This window comes from Rhincodon typus, chromosome 28, assembly GCF_021869965.1.
Source record: "Rhincodon typus isolate 14 chromosome 28, sRhiTyp1.1, whole genome shotgun sequence".
In the NCBI taxonomy this organism is placed as follows: domain Eukaryota; kingdom Metazoa; phylum Chordata; class Chondrichthyes; order Orectolobiformes; family Rhincodontidae; genus Rhincodon; species Rhincodon typus.
The window spans coordinates 31,775,197-31,791,129 of NC_063359.1; the positions used below are offsets into that span (position 1 = coordinate 31,775,197).

General features: G+C 38.2%; 1 protein-coding gene across 2 annotated transcripts in view; it reads left to right on the forward strand.

The window, feature by feature from the left end:
• Nucleotides 1–758: 758 nt before the first annotated feature.
• LOC109936100 overlaps nt 759–15,933 on the forward strand; it is a 129,346-nt gene continuing 114,171 nt past the window's right edge. The window contains exons 1-3 of one of the 2 annotated variants that reach the window (XM_048613611.1): nt 759–876; nt 1,157–1,467; nt 3,356–3,578. In XM_048613611.1, the coding sequence (XP_048469568.1) occupies nt 3,521–3,578 (58 nt within the window). In that variant the 5' untranslated portion in view covers nt 759–876; nt 1,157–1,467; nt 3,356–3,520. Of the gene's footprint in view, nt 877–1,156; nt 1,468–2,708; nt 2,730–3,355; nt 3,579–15,933 lie in introns of those variants that run through there. The other variant, XM_048613612.1, reaches the window with a different exon arrangement.

Below are 15,933 nucleotides of genomic sequence, written 5' to 3' on the forward strand. Positions count from 1 at the left end.
CTCATGATGCCTACCCCCTCACTGCAAAATGCACACTTGTTCACTCACTTACTCCATGCTCAACTCCTCTTCATCTGTTCTGATAAACTCGAAATATTAACTCTGCTTTCTCCCCACAGATTCTGCCAGACCTCCTGAGATTCACCGGCAATTTCTGTTTTTGTTTCACATCTCCAGAATCCACAGTTCTTTGTTATATTGTTCTCTTTATTGTTCACCAACCACATCCAAAGCTACCCATTTTCCCATGTCCATAACCTCACTATACCCCAAGTACACCCCAAGCTATCTACTCCCCTATGTGCAACCCATCATTGTGCACCATTAACGCAAGCTATTTATCATCCCATGCTAACACATCATTACCCACCCGTACACTAAGCTACCCATTACCCCTTCATGCCCGCCTCTTCATCATTGCCCACCCTTTCTTCCCCACGTGTACTCAATACCCAATGTTACTCAGTCCCCTGCCCATCTCCTGTATAACATTACTCAAAGTCGCTTCCACCCCTTGTTTCCCCCTGTCCCACTTGGTGCCAATTCATTTCCTTTAACCTCACGCGCTCCTAACGGTCGCCTCCCCGCGCCGCGCCTCTCAGTCCCCACGCGACGCGCCTCCAATCGGATTTCCCGGCGCCGGCTCGAGACATTTTTTTTCCTCTCTCGTCTTTTCCGAGACAAGAGGTGAAGCAGAAAAACAAGTTTACTCACAGTGCATGACGAGAGGAAGGCACGGAACAGGGAAATCCCATCCCGACGGAGAAACATACTCAGCCTGAGATCGCAGAGGTCAAAACCGCCATTTCCGACCTTTTTTTGAAGGGGGAAAAAAATTGAGAGATATTGGGAAACTCGCAACTTCCCGAATTCGAGGTAAGAAATGCCCAGTTGCAATTTGGTTTCTGTGCATTTGCCGCATTTGTTAGTTATTCTGCAAAGTATTTCTCTATTTATTTTGTACGTAGGTTTTAGTTATTCTCCAAAGTTTAAAAGGTACGGAATTACGATGCAGTTGGATAATATAATTAATCACAGGCTGGGATGAGCATTTACAGAATTGCGATTGTTACTGTTTTTGTTTATTGAAAAGTTATTAAATGTGTCTAATAGAATGAAATACTTGAAAATTTTGTAAGTTTTATTTGTTTTTCAGCATGCTTTTTGACACGATTATGAATTCCGTTTTCCTGTAACCGGACAAACTGTGGCGTCATTCCCTTCCTGACGATCTCGCCTTATCGGCTTGCCGGTTGGCCGTTGGTTTTCCCAAGGACGGCCCCACAACGCTGATATTAATGTCTGATTGGATAATGTAACTGTCAGTCAGCTGGAGGGACGTGTTGCGCTGTTGATAGCTACGACAAAAAATGTTTTACCAGAAGTTTGTGGCAGGAATGAAGAAAAAGAGTTAAAGAGTCTTCGTACGCAAAACGGGAATAACAACTATCTGAATTGTATTTGCAGGTATCGTTTTAACTTCTGCAGTCATAAAAATCTAAAGTCCGGTATAGTTTTACAAAATAATCCTTTGATCTCTTGTTCTCTAATATTTGCAGTAGGTTTTGGGAAATAATAAATTTCTTGGCGAACCTGTACGATTGAAACTACTCAACAGACCCCAGCGCTGTAAAAGTCGTAGAATCGGTGGTACAGATTACTCCTGTCGTGTTAGTGAGAAATAATTATTTTTATAAATCAAATCGTCGCCAAATTCTGATTTGATTACGGAATAATTGTATTTGGTTAACGTGCGCAATACAGTGGTACAGATTTACAACTGCAAATGTATTTAAGTTAGATGTTAGTTGCAAAAATGTGTTTACCTATCTAGATCCTGATTATAGTTAGCAATCGCTGGAAGTATTTTAAAAAAAAAACTTTGATCAGTTTGTATTAGAGATCTGAAAAACCTCTGATTCGTTTCTTTTTGTATAAACGAAATGAATTTTTACTTGTGAAGCAATCCTGGATGGAACCGACATTTTTATATATGATGTGAATTTGTTGCATGTATTGCCTTCGATTAATTCATGCGTTATTAATGCTTGATTATATCTAATATTAGACGTGCTTTCAATAAGTTTAAGTAATATGATTAGCTTCGCGTAGGTATATTCTAATTTATTTGAGTTAGGTTTGATTTCCTAATTGGTTGCCAAATTGTGAGCGATGGTTTAGTCATACAGCACGGAAGCAGACCCTTCTGTCCAACAAGTCCATGCCGACCATAATCCCAAACTAAACGCCCCACCTGCATGCGCTTGGCCCATATCCCTCAAAATATTTCTTATTCGTGTACTTATTCAAATGTCTTTTAAATGTTGTAACTGTACCTTCATTCAGCACTTACTCTGGAACTTCATTCCACACACAAACCGCACTCTGTTTTTAAAAAAAAAAAGCCCCCATGTATTTTTTTAATCTTTCTCCACTCATCTTTAAAAACTGCCCCCGGTCTTGAAATCTGCCACCCTATGGAAAAGACACTTGTCATTCATCTCATCTATACCCCTCATGATTTTATAAACCTTTAAGGTCACCCCTTTGATAGTCGTAAGTTTTGTTAATTATTAACAATGTGGTTTCGTTTAAAATTACCTATTCATTAATTCTAATTATACCACAAGATTCTCCTGTAAGAATATATTTTTTCTTCAGTAGGTGAAAGTCTTGCCTTTGATTCAGAAAATTGAGGGTTCAAATCACTCGTTCATGTAAACTAAAAGGTAACTTGTTCATATACACTAAAAATGACATTGAGCATTTGCAGTGCTTGAACTGTCCTCGACAATTAAAAGACCAAACCCAAGTGGTACTGGAGAAGATCCCATAATTCATTTGAAAGAATAATAGTATATTCTCTTGGTCTATTGGCCATTCTTCAGAATTTACTGTTCATTCATATTGTTGGTGGGACCTTATTTTGGGCTTGCATGTGCAAAGAAGAGATACGATAAACTAAAAGATGCTTATTCATTATTTATAATTCTCAGGCCTATAAAATGCTTTCCCAGGGAATCAAATTTATCTGGAGAAATTCTTTTCGGCCTGAGACTTGAGTTTCACCTTCCGTGGTTTGCTAGAATGGCTGAATAAATTCATTGTGGAGATGTCCAAAATATAAATCACACACACAGCTGTAACATGTCAGAAAATAATCCTAGATTCAGAAAGAAAATATTATAGCTGGTGGTCACAGTTGTGCTTTCAATGTTGGACTTCTGATTTTGTAAACTTTGTTTATTGAACAGTCCCAGATAATTGATAGATGCCAATAAATGACATCAGGTTTTAAAAGGTAGAAAATACGAACTATTTTTGTGATGAGTTAATGGCATTTTTTTCTGACTAGATTTGCAACAGACCTCAAGGCTGGATTTGTGGAGTTCGATCTTCACTTTTTTTCCCTAAACTCAATTCACAACAACTTCTTCTTTTACCCGGAGAAGAAAAGCACCTGGACATAACACCACCTAGATACAGGATCGAAGTACTCCTCGTTGAGAGGAAAGAAAACATGGAAGCAATTCTAACAGTATTCGTAGTAGTCATTTTAGGATCACAGATACAAGCAGGTAAGCTCATGTAAAATATTTATATCTGAGTAACTGAGCAAACATTGTTGCAACTGTACATATTCCAAACAAACGGTAGGTGGGCATTAGATTTAATGAGACTCTTTTCCAAAATCTCAGGATGTTGAAGATTCTCAGCAAGACAACCAAGGTCTTGTCCTGATGTCTTAACCAATATAAATCTTTGTCACATGGCTGGAAACAGATTATTTAGTCATAAAATTAATTTCTGTGTGGGACCTTGCTGTGTACAAATTAACATCCATATTTCCTACATTACAGTAATTGCCATGGTGTAAATGTATTTGACTGGAATTTTGCTTCTCAACTATTCTTCAATATTGTGTAATATGTTTTGAACTGAAAAACACTTTTTTTTCACAAATTTAAAAACAAGGAACTGCAGACACTGTTTTGATTTTAGATTTCCAATGTGCTGGAGAAACTCAACAAGCCTGCTGGCATCCATAGAGAGAATAATAGAGTTAATGTTTTGAGTCCAGTTACCCTGCATCAAGGTCTCCTTACTGACTCTGCTTCCCATATCTTAGCACAGCACTCAAACGAGAACTATTCACTGGGCACTAGGGGGTTGTGAAATAAAAAGGAATGGAAGGAGGAGGATTGGCAGTTTTGATGAAAGGAGAGACTTGCATTTATAGACCATATCACTGAACAAGTTGCTTAGAAATTATTACACCCATTTGAGCAGATGGGGCTTGAACCCAGGCCTCCTAGCTTGGAAATAGGATGCTCCCACTATTCTACAAGAGCAACCCACCCCTCCCAGATAATTAAGTACTTCTGTAGTGTAGTCACTGTTGTAATGTAGGAAAAACACCATACTCCCACAGCAATCTGATAATGATCAGACTATTTTTTTTGGTGATGTTATTTAATGAATTACTGTTGGCCGGGTAACTTCTTGAAAATAATATTGTGGGATCTTTTCACATCTGCCAGAGTAGGCAGATGTTTTATCTAAAATGCAACCCCTTCAAAAGTGCAGGACTCCTTCAGTACTAGAATCGAGTGCCAACTTGTGCTGGAGTGAGACTTGAACACAAAACCTTATAACTTAGAAACAAGAATGCTACCCACTGAGTCACGAGTGATATTCAAATGGAAATATTACGCGCTAAAGAGAGATCTTCAAGAGGAGAGTTGAAGAGTCTATTTGGTTACAGCTAAGAAGCAATAGAAGTACCATTTGGATTGCATAGTTCACCAAATAGTGAGAGACAGTGTGAACCAGATTTGTCAGAAAATTACCAAGGTGCAAACTTATAGAGTAGTTATGATGGGGAGCTTTCCCATCCTAAATTAGGATAATTTTGGTAGAATGGGCAAAGAGCAGAAAGAGTTCCTGAACTGAGAATTTTCTAGATCAGTTTGTGCAACCCAATGAGAAAAGAAGCATAACTGGAAATAGTCCTGAGGATTCAGGTGATTCTGGTCGATCATGTACTACTGAAGCAATATGTGGGGACAGTGACCATTGTATGGTATGGTTTAGGTTAGCTGCAGGAAAAGACCAAGAGACATCCAGAGTAATTATGATGAATTTGGGGAGGAATACTTTGAGTGGGGTGAAAACAGAAATTGAAATCAAAGGTTGGATTTAATTAGGAGTGTTCGATAAGGTAATACATCTTAGGCTGCTAAATAAAGTGAGTGCCCATGTTGAACAAGGTATACTAACATAGTTGGCTAACTAATAGAAGCAAGATAAGGTATAAGAGATGCATTTTCAGGATGACAACCTGTAACTAGTGGAGTGTCACAGGGTTTAGTGCTGGGTCCAAAATTATTTGCAATATGTTAATGACTCGAATGAGCAAAGTAAATGTACTATAGCCAGGCTTGCGGATGACACAAATTTAGCTGGAAAGGCAAATGATGAGGATGACACAAGGGTTTGCCGACTGATTATAGACAGGTTAAGTAAATGGGCAAAAACATGACAGATGGAATATAATATGGGAAAATGCGAGGTGATGCACATGGGAAGGAAGACTAGAGGAGCAGAATACTATCTAAATGGAGAAAGACTGCAGAAAGCTACAGAATGAAGGGATTTTGGGGTCCTGGGCCATGAATCACAAAAGCTAGTATCCCAGTTCGATGGGTAGTAGGGAATGCAAATGGAATGTTGGTCTTTATTTCAAAAAGAACAGATTATAAAGGTAGGGAGGTTTTGCTAAAACTGTACAAGATAGTTATCAGACTATAACTACGATACAGTGAACAGTACTGTGGTTGGTTGGTTCGCTCGCCGAGCTGTTCATTATTTTGCAGACATTTCATTACCCTGCTGGGTAACATCATCATTGCAGCCTCCAATGAAGCGTTGTTGTGTTTTCCCACTTGTTATTTAAACTCTGGGGTCCTTTGGAGTGGGTTATCTCATTTCCGGTGTGTATACAGACCCTATCCAACCACAGCATCCACAACTCGAGCTACTAATCTACTCAAGAACCTTAGTTGAGAACTGTTTTGGACTTTTTTTTTAAAGGAAAGATATATATTGGCATTATAATCAGTCCAGAAAAGGTTCACTGGGACGATAACAGGTATGGAGAGTCTGCCTTATGAGGGGAGATTGGGTCTGTACCCACTGGAGCTTAGAAGAATAGGAGGTGATCTTACTGAAACATACAAGTTTCTTAGAAGAGTTGACAATGTTGATGTGGAGAAGTTGTTTCCATGGAAGAGTCTAGGACCAGAGAGCATAATTTCAGAATAAGGTGTTGTATATTTTAATAGCGAGATGAACGATTTCTTCTCTTAAATGTAGTGAATTTGTGGAACTTTAAACCACGGAGGGCTGTTGAGATGGGTCATTTAAAAAATTCTATCCATCTCGCCTTGAACTTAGGAAAGCAGAATTGAAGGTTGTTAAATGTGCCATGATGTTATTGAATGGCAGAGCAGACCTGATGGACTGAATGGCCTACTTTTGCGGATCCATCTTTTGGTCTTATGTTTATTCAGGAACAGTGGAGGTACCTAATGAGAGGAAGATATCAGACAAACGAAGCCAAAGCCTGCTGTATGATGAAAGGTTAGAGAGTAAGATGAAGAAAAGCAGTGTGTATGAAAGGATAAATGGTAGATAGTCCAGTGAGAATTATGCTCAGTATGGAAAATTTTCATTTAAGTAAGGAGAAGCAAAAAGTATGAATGAGAAGTTTACAAAATGAAATCTGTAAATCTTCTGTTGTCATAATGCAAGAAGAATGAAAGGAGTAAATGGGACACTCGTTATTCGTTATGTGGTGTTTGGTAACAAGGGTCAAGGAGTTACAAAAATATCCCTTTTGTAGGATGCTTCTCAAAATGTTTTTGTCAAATTAAGGGTAGAAAAAGCATTGAATTTTTTAATGTACTAAGATGAGAAAGGTCACCATAAACCTGCAAGGTAATGTTCATGTACAAGTATGAAAAACTGTTATCTTGTAGGACATTATCCTAATCTTGACAGCATTTAATTCATTTATGAATCATGAATTCCTTGTGCATTCCATAATAAAAATGATTTGACTTAATTAATGTCACTATAGATGGGATCTGGCAGTCATTTAACCTTCCAGTTGCTTCATAGGGGAACTTAACCTTATTTAGCAGTTGTAATATCACAGCCAAAAGCACACGCTAAAGACGAACGAAGATTAAAATCTTTCTGTGTAGCCATTTGGGAGACATTTTAGTGCTGCTTGTTGCCAGCCAGTCTCGCCTTGTTTTTTTTTTAAGTTTGATATTTACATATCTTGTTGAGGTTCACACCCTTGTGACTTGTTTAATGCCACAGTCAGCACTGCCCATTTATCTGATAGCTGTTTAATACTCTTTCGGGATATTTTCCTGTAAACTTAAACAACAGCACTGCTATTATGCCATGCTTAGTTGTTCTTATTTCTTTTAATCAGATTTGGAACCATTCTTGGATTTTGTTAATACGTTCTAGTTTGCTTCAAATCCCCTTTTTATGTAGCTACATTTGAGTAGAGTACAAAAATGTGGGTAGATATTGGTCAACATTACACCTGTATTGCATACAATAAACTTAGCAGTGGGATAGGCAGCATTTGGTGCTGTTACTGGGTCTTTCTGTCATATGCATTTTTTCTTAATGGGTTCTGGTTGGTAATCTAAACATGTGGGGCCTTTTTGAATATGCAAGGTAAGAATTTAATGCTTATTATCAGACCCCCTCTCTCAAATTTATCACTGGGACAGGCGTGATACAGATGTAGTTGAAGCCTTGGGACCAGTTTCTACTTAGGAATAGGAATCAGCCATTCAACTCGTCGAATGTGTTACCATTCACTGAGACCATTATTGTTTTGTATTGGAACTCCATCCATCACCTTTTAGGGTTTTTGCCTCTAACAGGGTATCTTTACCTGAACTGGCAATGCTTATGTTGTTTCTCTTAAAATAAGAAACTAGGCACGAATGAATATGGTTTTGAAATATCCATATGTTCATTATAGCTTGCTATTATATACAACTACAGTATTACATGCACAGATACATCTGTGTGGGCTAGCATTGGATGATTTCGTTACAGCACAAGAACATGCTTTAAGTGGTCCCAAGTAAGATGGGCATCCAATCTTCATACCTTCAGGCTACATGCTGTGAAGTGGTGATGATATCACGAACATGTTTCTGAAAGGTTTCTGTTAGTGTGTCTCTTAAAGCTATACTGATACTGACCGTGAGACATGGCACAACATGCTTTCCAAAAATAACAACTTATCCCAAACGGTTATACCTGGTTGTATATAAACACGTATTGTTAATGCGATAATTACACAATCAGGCACAACAAAGTTTTCAAGATTAATATTTCAAGCTGCAGTGTAATGCTATGAAAGTTTGACAACCTGCTTTGATCTGGTGATTGTATACCTGTCTGGAGAGGTATGCATTGTTTCTTGTTTGACAGTTTGTTTCTTTGCTCTGATTTGTCTCATCATCACCATGCAATTAACATTGGATTGTTCTTCTTCACTTTTCATGCATGATTGGTGTGTTCTGCAGCAGTCTAGGCAGGTTGCATTTTCTAGAAACCTATGCTAGTATCCGAGCTTGGATAGTGGGATGATGTGTTACTTGTTGCTTCCTGCTTAATGGATGTTTTGAAGTGGTTCGGCAATAATTTGCAGTCTGTTATCAAGGCTGTCCCATTACTGAATAAGCTGAAAACGTCTCTCGTTGTGTCAGTACTGAAAAAACCTGTTGCGTTGTTTAAGTTATCAAACAGTGGAAGATTTGAAGAATGATAATTTGATATGCCTTGCATGCATACATACATGAGTCATTGAATACCCTGATTTATCCCTGGCATATGTACAGATTCAGCTGCTAGCCATCTTGTGCATTGAAAACTCATGTCTCTGGTATAACATGGAATGATATCCTCGTGTAATACTTCTGGTTTTAGGACTCGTTTCTGCATGGCCAAAATGAACAAATGCTCTCAAGTACTTTTTGAATTCTGTCAGGCCATCCTTTGATAATGATCCTCCTTCAACTCTTCTAGTTGCCGATTGGAGTTGTTCACACTGGTTCTGACCAAAGTGTAACAGCCCAACTTTGTGAATGCCTGCAACTTCATAGTGAAGAGGAATATCTTGGCATCTTGGTCTTTCTGTGGTTTGGATAATCTCTGTTTCAGCAGCGATTCTGGTACCTGGCCTATATCTCACTTTCAAGTCTTGTATTGTAAAAGTCAGATGATTGTAAAGGCATATTTCATTCTAAACAGTCTAGACAAATAAAGTGATGTTATGTAGGCTGTCTTCAATTTTGGTGCCAATTTGAAGAAAGAAAATGGCAGGATCAAATAACCTCCAGGCAAAGGTACTGCTTGTCAGTGTAGCAGACCACAATTTTGTTTTTTTTTGGTTTCAAAAGCTGTAGTTTCTTCTAGGAGACTTTTTGTAGCTATGGCATCAGGAACTTTTTTTTTAAGTCAGCTGCAGGCATGAGAGAGGGAGACTAAGTTATAGTTTTCACTCTCCATACGGTTGTATAGCCTTCAGCCTTTGCATTATTAACTTTAACAGTGCCTTCTTAAAGGTTAAAGTTGAAATTGAAGCTAACTTCTTTCCAATTTAAAATCAGTCTCGTTGGTCAATGCCGCATCTGCCTGTACTCCCTGGAACCAATGCTGCTGATTTCTTCTGAATTCTTTACTGTCCAGGGCTGTGGTCAAGTTGGTTTCCAGGTATCTGCCACTGTGATTCTAGACTTTCTCTTTTTATATAAATGGCTACCATTGCTAGCACTCTAAATGTGGGCTTTGCCTCCAGCATGGTATATTTATGATCTATGGCAGTATTTTTTTTATTTCTCATATACAATTATTACATTTCACAGGCATGGTGGTGTCTGGACTAGTATTAGGCCATTCGGTTACAGCAAAAGAGCATGCTTCAATTAGTGTCATGCTTTAAGTGATTCCAGGTATAATGGAGTAAGCAGTCTGTACCGTTTAGGTCACATGCTATGACACAGTGATGATTTCATGAGCATCTCTGTTAATGTTAAACTAATATAGTGACTGTTAGAAATAAAACAGCCTCTGCTACACAAATCTTTAATCTGTGACTAGCAAAAACCTGTCAATCTTAGATCTAAAATGCTTAATTGAGCTCAAATGAAAGGCTTTTATTTGAGGTAATTCCATTTATTTTACCATCCTTCATGAAGAGTTCCCAAGCTTCTCTCTTGGTTGGTTTTTGATTGGATGACCATGCACCTTTTTTTATCAGCTCTTTCCATATTACCCACCAGCAGCAGGGAAGTTTGAAGCTGGTAGGGTGGGGTGGGGTGGGGTGGGGTGGGGTTGGGGAGTGGTGGAGGAAAGCAAGAGAGTGAGGGGTTAGGGAACATCATATGGAAAAAATTAATGAGGAGTTAGTTCATATCACGGTACGAGCAAAAATAGAACAACTGACCTGTTAAGTTAGCTTTGTCATTTGGAGAGACCAGGCAAATTCTGATAATCCTCAACTCCTGATTCTTCTCCATAACCCTGGAATCTCTTCCTGATTAAAAGTTTGTCTATCTAAGCCTTGAAAATTCTTAATGTGGGCTTTGACTGCCCTCTGCGGGAAAGAGTTTTAAAGATTGACTGCCCTCTGAGAGAGGAAATCCATCCTCAATTCTATTTTAAATGGGTGACCCCTTAATCTAAGATTTTAGCCGCTGGTCCTAAACTCTTCCCAGAAGGGGAAACCACCTCGCTGCATTTACCCTGTCAAGCTCTCTAAGAATCTTATTTCAATTCTCATTCTACCAAACTCCAATGACTACCAAGCCCAATCTTCAACTTCACCTTGTGAAAAACAATTCACCCAGTATCAGCTTAGTGTACCTTCCTTGGACTGGCCCCAAAGAGAGTATATCTTTCCTTAAATGAGGAGGCAAAAATTGTTCACAATATTCTGTGTGGTCTGATGAATGCCTTGTATAGTTTTAATGAGACTTCCCTTTTTTAAAAATCTCATTGTATATGAAAAGGGCAATAGCGTTCTTAGATGGAAAACTTTGATTCTAGTGACATAGCATGATGTAGATAATGCCAGATGTCTTCAAGCACTGTGTTACCTGCAAGGATTCCATTCTCCCAGTTGCTCCATCTCTGGCATCTATTCCAATAATGCAGGGGTCCTTTTTCCTCAACTGAGGATTATCCTGCACTGAGGTTGATTGGATACCCAGTCAGAAAAGATAATATTGTGAGCACTTAAGAGAAATAAAGCATTTTAAAAACATTTTTGACTATGAGTAACGCTGGTGATCTTTATTTTTAATGTTTTTGTTTCTCTCTTGCTTATGCTGTTGACAAGTATAAATAACTGTGTAAATTAATTTTTATAGCTTCACAGACATAACTTCTAGAAAACAGTACTAGAATTAAATGACGAAATAATTTTGTCTAGAAATACTTCTGAGCAAATAATGAAAAAATCTAAAGCATTTAGCAGTTTTGGAAATATGAAATTGAAAAGGCATGTAATGTATTGGCACCCTTAGTTCATTGTAAATTGAACTGATCATGTCTGCTTTGTCTATCTTATTTCCCTTTACAATTTGTCCCTTGTTACTTGGGGTCACAATTCTTCTCCATTTCAATTCAATAAATTATTGTCATTTTAGGATTTTAGAGCTAGAGGCCCTTGCTGGTCGTTCTTCCTGTTTTATCTGGGTTGTATGAATGCCAGTTCCCTGCATCAGTGGAAAGGTTTTTCTGTCCAGCAACCAATAAATCCTGGTCTGGGCCTTGACCCCACCCCTCACCATGTTTATTTTGTCTATAGAAGAAGAGTAATCTTTTGCCAGTTGGAGGTAGCATGGATCTCGCAGCTGCCCCTGGTATTGCCAGCTTAGTTAAAGATTTATTATAGTTTTTCAATTGTTATTAGTAAAATATAATGACTGTAGTAAGATTATTATTCATTTTGTTTCATTAACATTAAAAAAACCCACAAAAAAAAATCACGATTTGAATTTCAAACGGACTTTTTTAAACAAACTTTTCAGAGACTAAAGTGGATAGCTGAGGTTTTTTATTCTAAAATCAGAAGTTAAAAAGCACTGTGTTTTAGTTGTTATTTTTAACATTGCAGATGTTTTTGTTTTGAAAAAAACAAAGAGGAGCTTTCCTTAAAATAAGGAGTTATTTTCAGAGTCCTACATGTGGTCGGTTCTAGGGAAGTTTCTTTTTCTTAGGAATCTATTGAAGAGTTTTTTTACTCTTTTATTCAGTTAATCAGCTAAGTGGTTCATTTTATTTAAGCTTTATGTTGGATATATTTTTAAATCTTTTCCATTTTAACATTATTTTCTGGAAGTAATGAAAGAGTTTGTTTGTTTGTTTGTTTGCTTTATAAGGTGTTATTGAAAGTTCCTTTTTTAGGCCTAATGTTATTACGGCCATACATGAGATATGGAGAGAGATGGCTAGTAGATCTAGAAAAGTTATTATGCAGCAGGATCAGTCAGTTAGATAGGTGACTGTCGGGAAAGTTAAGGAATTCAGAAGTCTCCGGTGCCTATTCCTCTTTCAAATAGGCATTTGGTTTTTGGAACTGGAGAAAGGGATAGTCTTAAGGAAAATGGAAGGGGCAGTCAGTTATTGTACACTTGGAATAATTGTTATGTTAGGCAGCTTTTGACAAGATTTAATAGAATTATTGCTATAGGGGACTCCCCTGTCAGGGGCATAGACAGGAGCTTCTGTGGCAGTGAGCATAAATAAAAGATGAATAGTTTATTGCTTTCTTGGTGCTAGGAATTTAGGATGTCTCTAAACATTTCAAGCGTATTGTTAAAGGTGAGATTGGGAAACCACAAATTATCCTACACATTGGCAGGAATGGCATTTTTTAAGGAAAAGATTAAAGCAGTACGGAGTGAATTTAAGAGGTTAGGTAGAGGATTAAAATATAGAGCCTTAAAAGTAGTAATTTCTGATTTACTCTGAATGCCAAACTCAAACGGGGGAAGGAACAAAAGGTTAAAGGAAGTAAATCAATGGCTGAAGAGCTGGGGTATTGTTCAGAGATTCAGGTTTTTGGACATTTGGAATGTCTTTTTGGGATAGAAAAGACCTGTTCAAAAAGGATGGGCTGAACCTAAACTGGAAAGGGACCAATATCTTAGCAGGGAGACTTGCTCATTCCATTAAGGGAGTGGAGGAATTCTAAGTAGCAGTGTAATAAATAGAAGGATTGATGGGGAATATTCTGAATGTGAGGAGAGCACGTCAATTAGCAAAGAAAGATGAGAGAGTCAAAGTATGTAGTAACCCTGAAGAACTAAACTGCATTTTATTTCAATGCAAGGGGTCTTGCAGGTAAAACTGATGAACTCAGGCCATGTTTAAGAACATGGGATTGGGACATCAAAGCTATTACAGGAACTTGGCTGAGAGATGGACAAGACCGGCAGCTTGATGTTCCAGGTTTTAGATTCTATAGGAAGGATAGAGAAGGAGGCAAGAAAGGGGATGGGGGTGTTTTTGATTAAGGAATACATTACTGCTGTAACTAAGGAAGATATTTCTGAAAAATCATCCAGTGAAATTATATGGGTAGAAATTACATATCAGAAATGAAAGAACTCTTTGGGATTGTACAATAGCCCACCCCCACCCTCCCCAATAGTAAGACGGAAATTGAGAAACAAATATGTAGGGAGATCTCAGATATATGTAATATTGGGAGATTTTAATTTTCCAAACATTGGCCGGGGTTGCCAAAATTCTAAAGGTTTGGATAGTGAAGAATTTATTAAATGTGTTCAAGAAAATTTTCTTTATCAGTAAATTGATGCTCCTCCTGGAGAGAGAGCAAAACTAGATCTTGTTCTGGGCAATAAGGTAGGGCAGGTGACTGGGTCTAGTGATCATCATTTTATTAGTTTCAAAACTGTTAATGGAAAAGGATAAGTCTTCCATAAAAGTTAAAGTTTTTAGGGGAAGGTGGATTTTAATGGTGTGAGGCAAAACTTTAAAAATTTGATTGGAGTAGACCGTTCGCAGGTAAAAGGATGTCTGACAAGTGGGAGGCATTCCAGAGTATGACAACAAGAGTTCAGAGGCACTATGTTCCTGTTAGAGTGAAGGGTAAGGCTAGTAAGATTAAGGAACAATAGATGAATAAAGATATTGAGGGTCTCATCAAGAATAAAGAGAATCTTATTTTAGATGTAGACAACGGTTCAATTGAATCTTTTAATGTAAGGAGTATAGGGGCATTCTTAAGAAAGAAATCAGGAAGGCAAAGAGGGAATGTGAGGTAGCATTGGCAGATTATGTTAAGGATAATCCAAAGAGATTCTACAAATACAATAAGAGCAAGAGGGTAGGACCTCTTAAAGATCAAGGAGGTCATCTTTGAGTTGAACCCAGGACGTGGAAGAGATACTAAATGAATATTTTGTGTCAGTTTTTACTGTGGAGAAAGAAATAAACTTTGTTTTAAAAATAGTTCACATTATAGAAGAGGAAGTTCAGGAGATCTTAAATAATATAAAGGTGGATAAATCTCTGTGACCTGATCTAATGTATCCCAGAACATTATGGGGAGTAAAGGAGGAAATTATGAGACCCTTTGCAGAAATATTTGCATCATCTATAACTACAAGTGAGGTGTCTGATGACTGCAGGGTGGCTGATGTTGTACCTTCATTGATGAAAGGTTGTAAGGAGAAACAGAAACTGTAGACCTGTGAGTCTGACTTCAGTTACAAGTAAATTGTTGGAGGTGATTATAAAAGATAGGATTTATGGATGTTTAGAGAGGCATATTTTTGTCAGGGATGGTCAGCATGGTTTTGTGCGAGGAAAAACGTGTATTACAAACTTGAGTTTTTTGAGGAAGTTACCAAGAAGACTGGCAGTACAGTAGATGTTATTTATTTGTCTTTGACAAGGTTCCGCATGGTAGACTAATTGATAAAGTTAGGTCACATGGGATTCATAGTGAGCTTGCCAATTGGATACATAATTGGCTTAATGGCAGGAGACAGTAATCGTGGAGGGTTGCATTCCAGACTGGAGCCCTGTGACCAGCAGTGTTCCACGGGGATCAGTTCTGGGTGCTCTTTTGCTTGTCATTTATATATGATTTAGATGAGAATGTTAAAGGCATGGTTAGTAAGTTTGCGGTTGACACCAAAATTGGTGGCCAAGTAGACAGTGAAGAAGGTTACCTAAGATTACAATGGGGTCTTGATCAAATGGGTCAATGGGCTGAAGAATGGCAAATGGAGTTTAATCTAGATAAATGCGAGGTATTGCATTTTGGTACAACAAACAAGGATAGGGCTTATACAATGAATGGTAGGGCTTTGGGTAGTGTTGCAAAACAGAGGGACCTAGGGGTGCAGGTACATAATTCTTTGATGTTTGCATCACATAGACAGGGTGGTTAAAAAGGCATTTGGCATGCTTACCTTCATTGCTCAGTCTTTTGAGTACAGGAGTTGGGAAGTCGTGTTGAGGTTGTACAGGATGTTGGTGAGGCCTCTTCTGGAATACTCTGTCCAGTTCCAGGTGCCCGGTTATAGGAAGGTTATTATCAAGCTGGAGAGGGCTCAGAAGAGATCTACCAGGATTTGCCGGGTATCGAAGGTTTGAATTATAAAGAGAGGCTGGAGAGGCTGGGACCTTTTTCACTGGAGCGTAGGAGGTTGATAGGCGATCTGATAGAAGTTTATGAAATAACGAGAGGTATAGGTAGAGTTGATGGTAGTTGTCTTTTCCCTAAGATGGGAGATTTCAAGAGCAGGGGGCACATTAAGGTGAGAGGAGAGCGATTTTAAAAAAGATGTG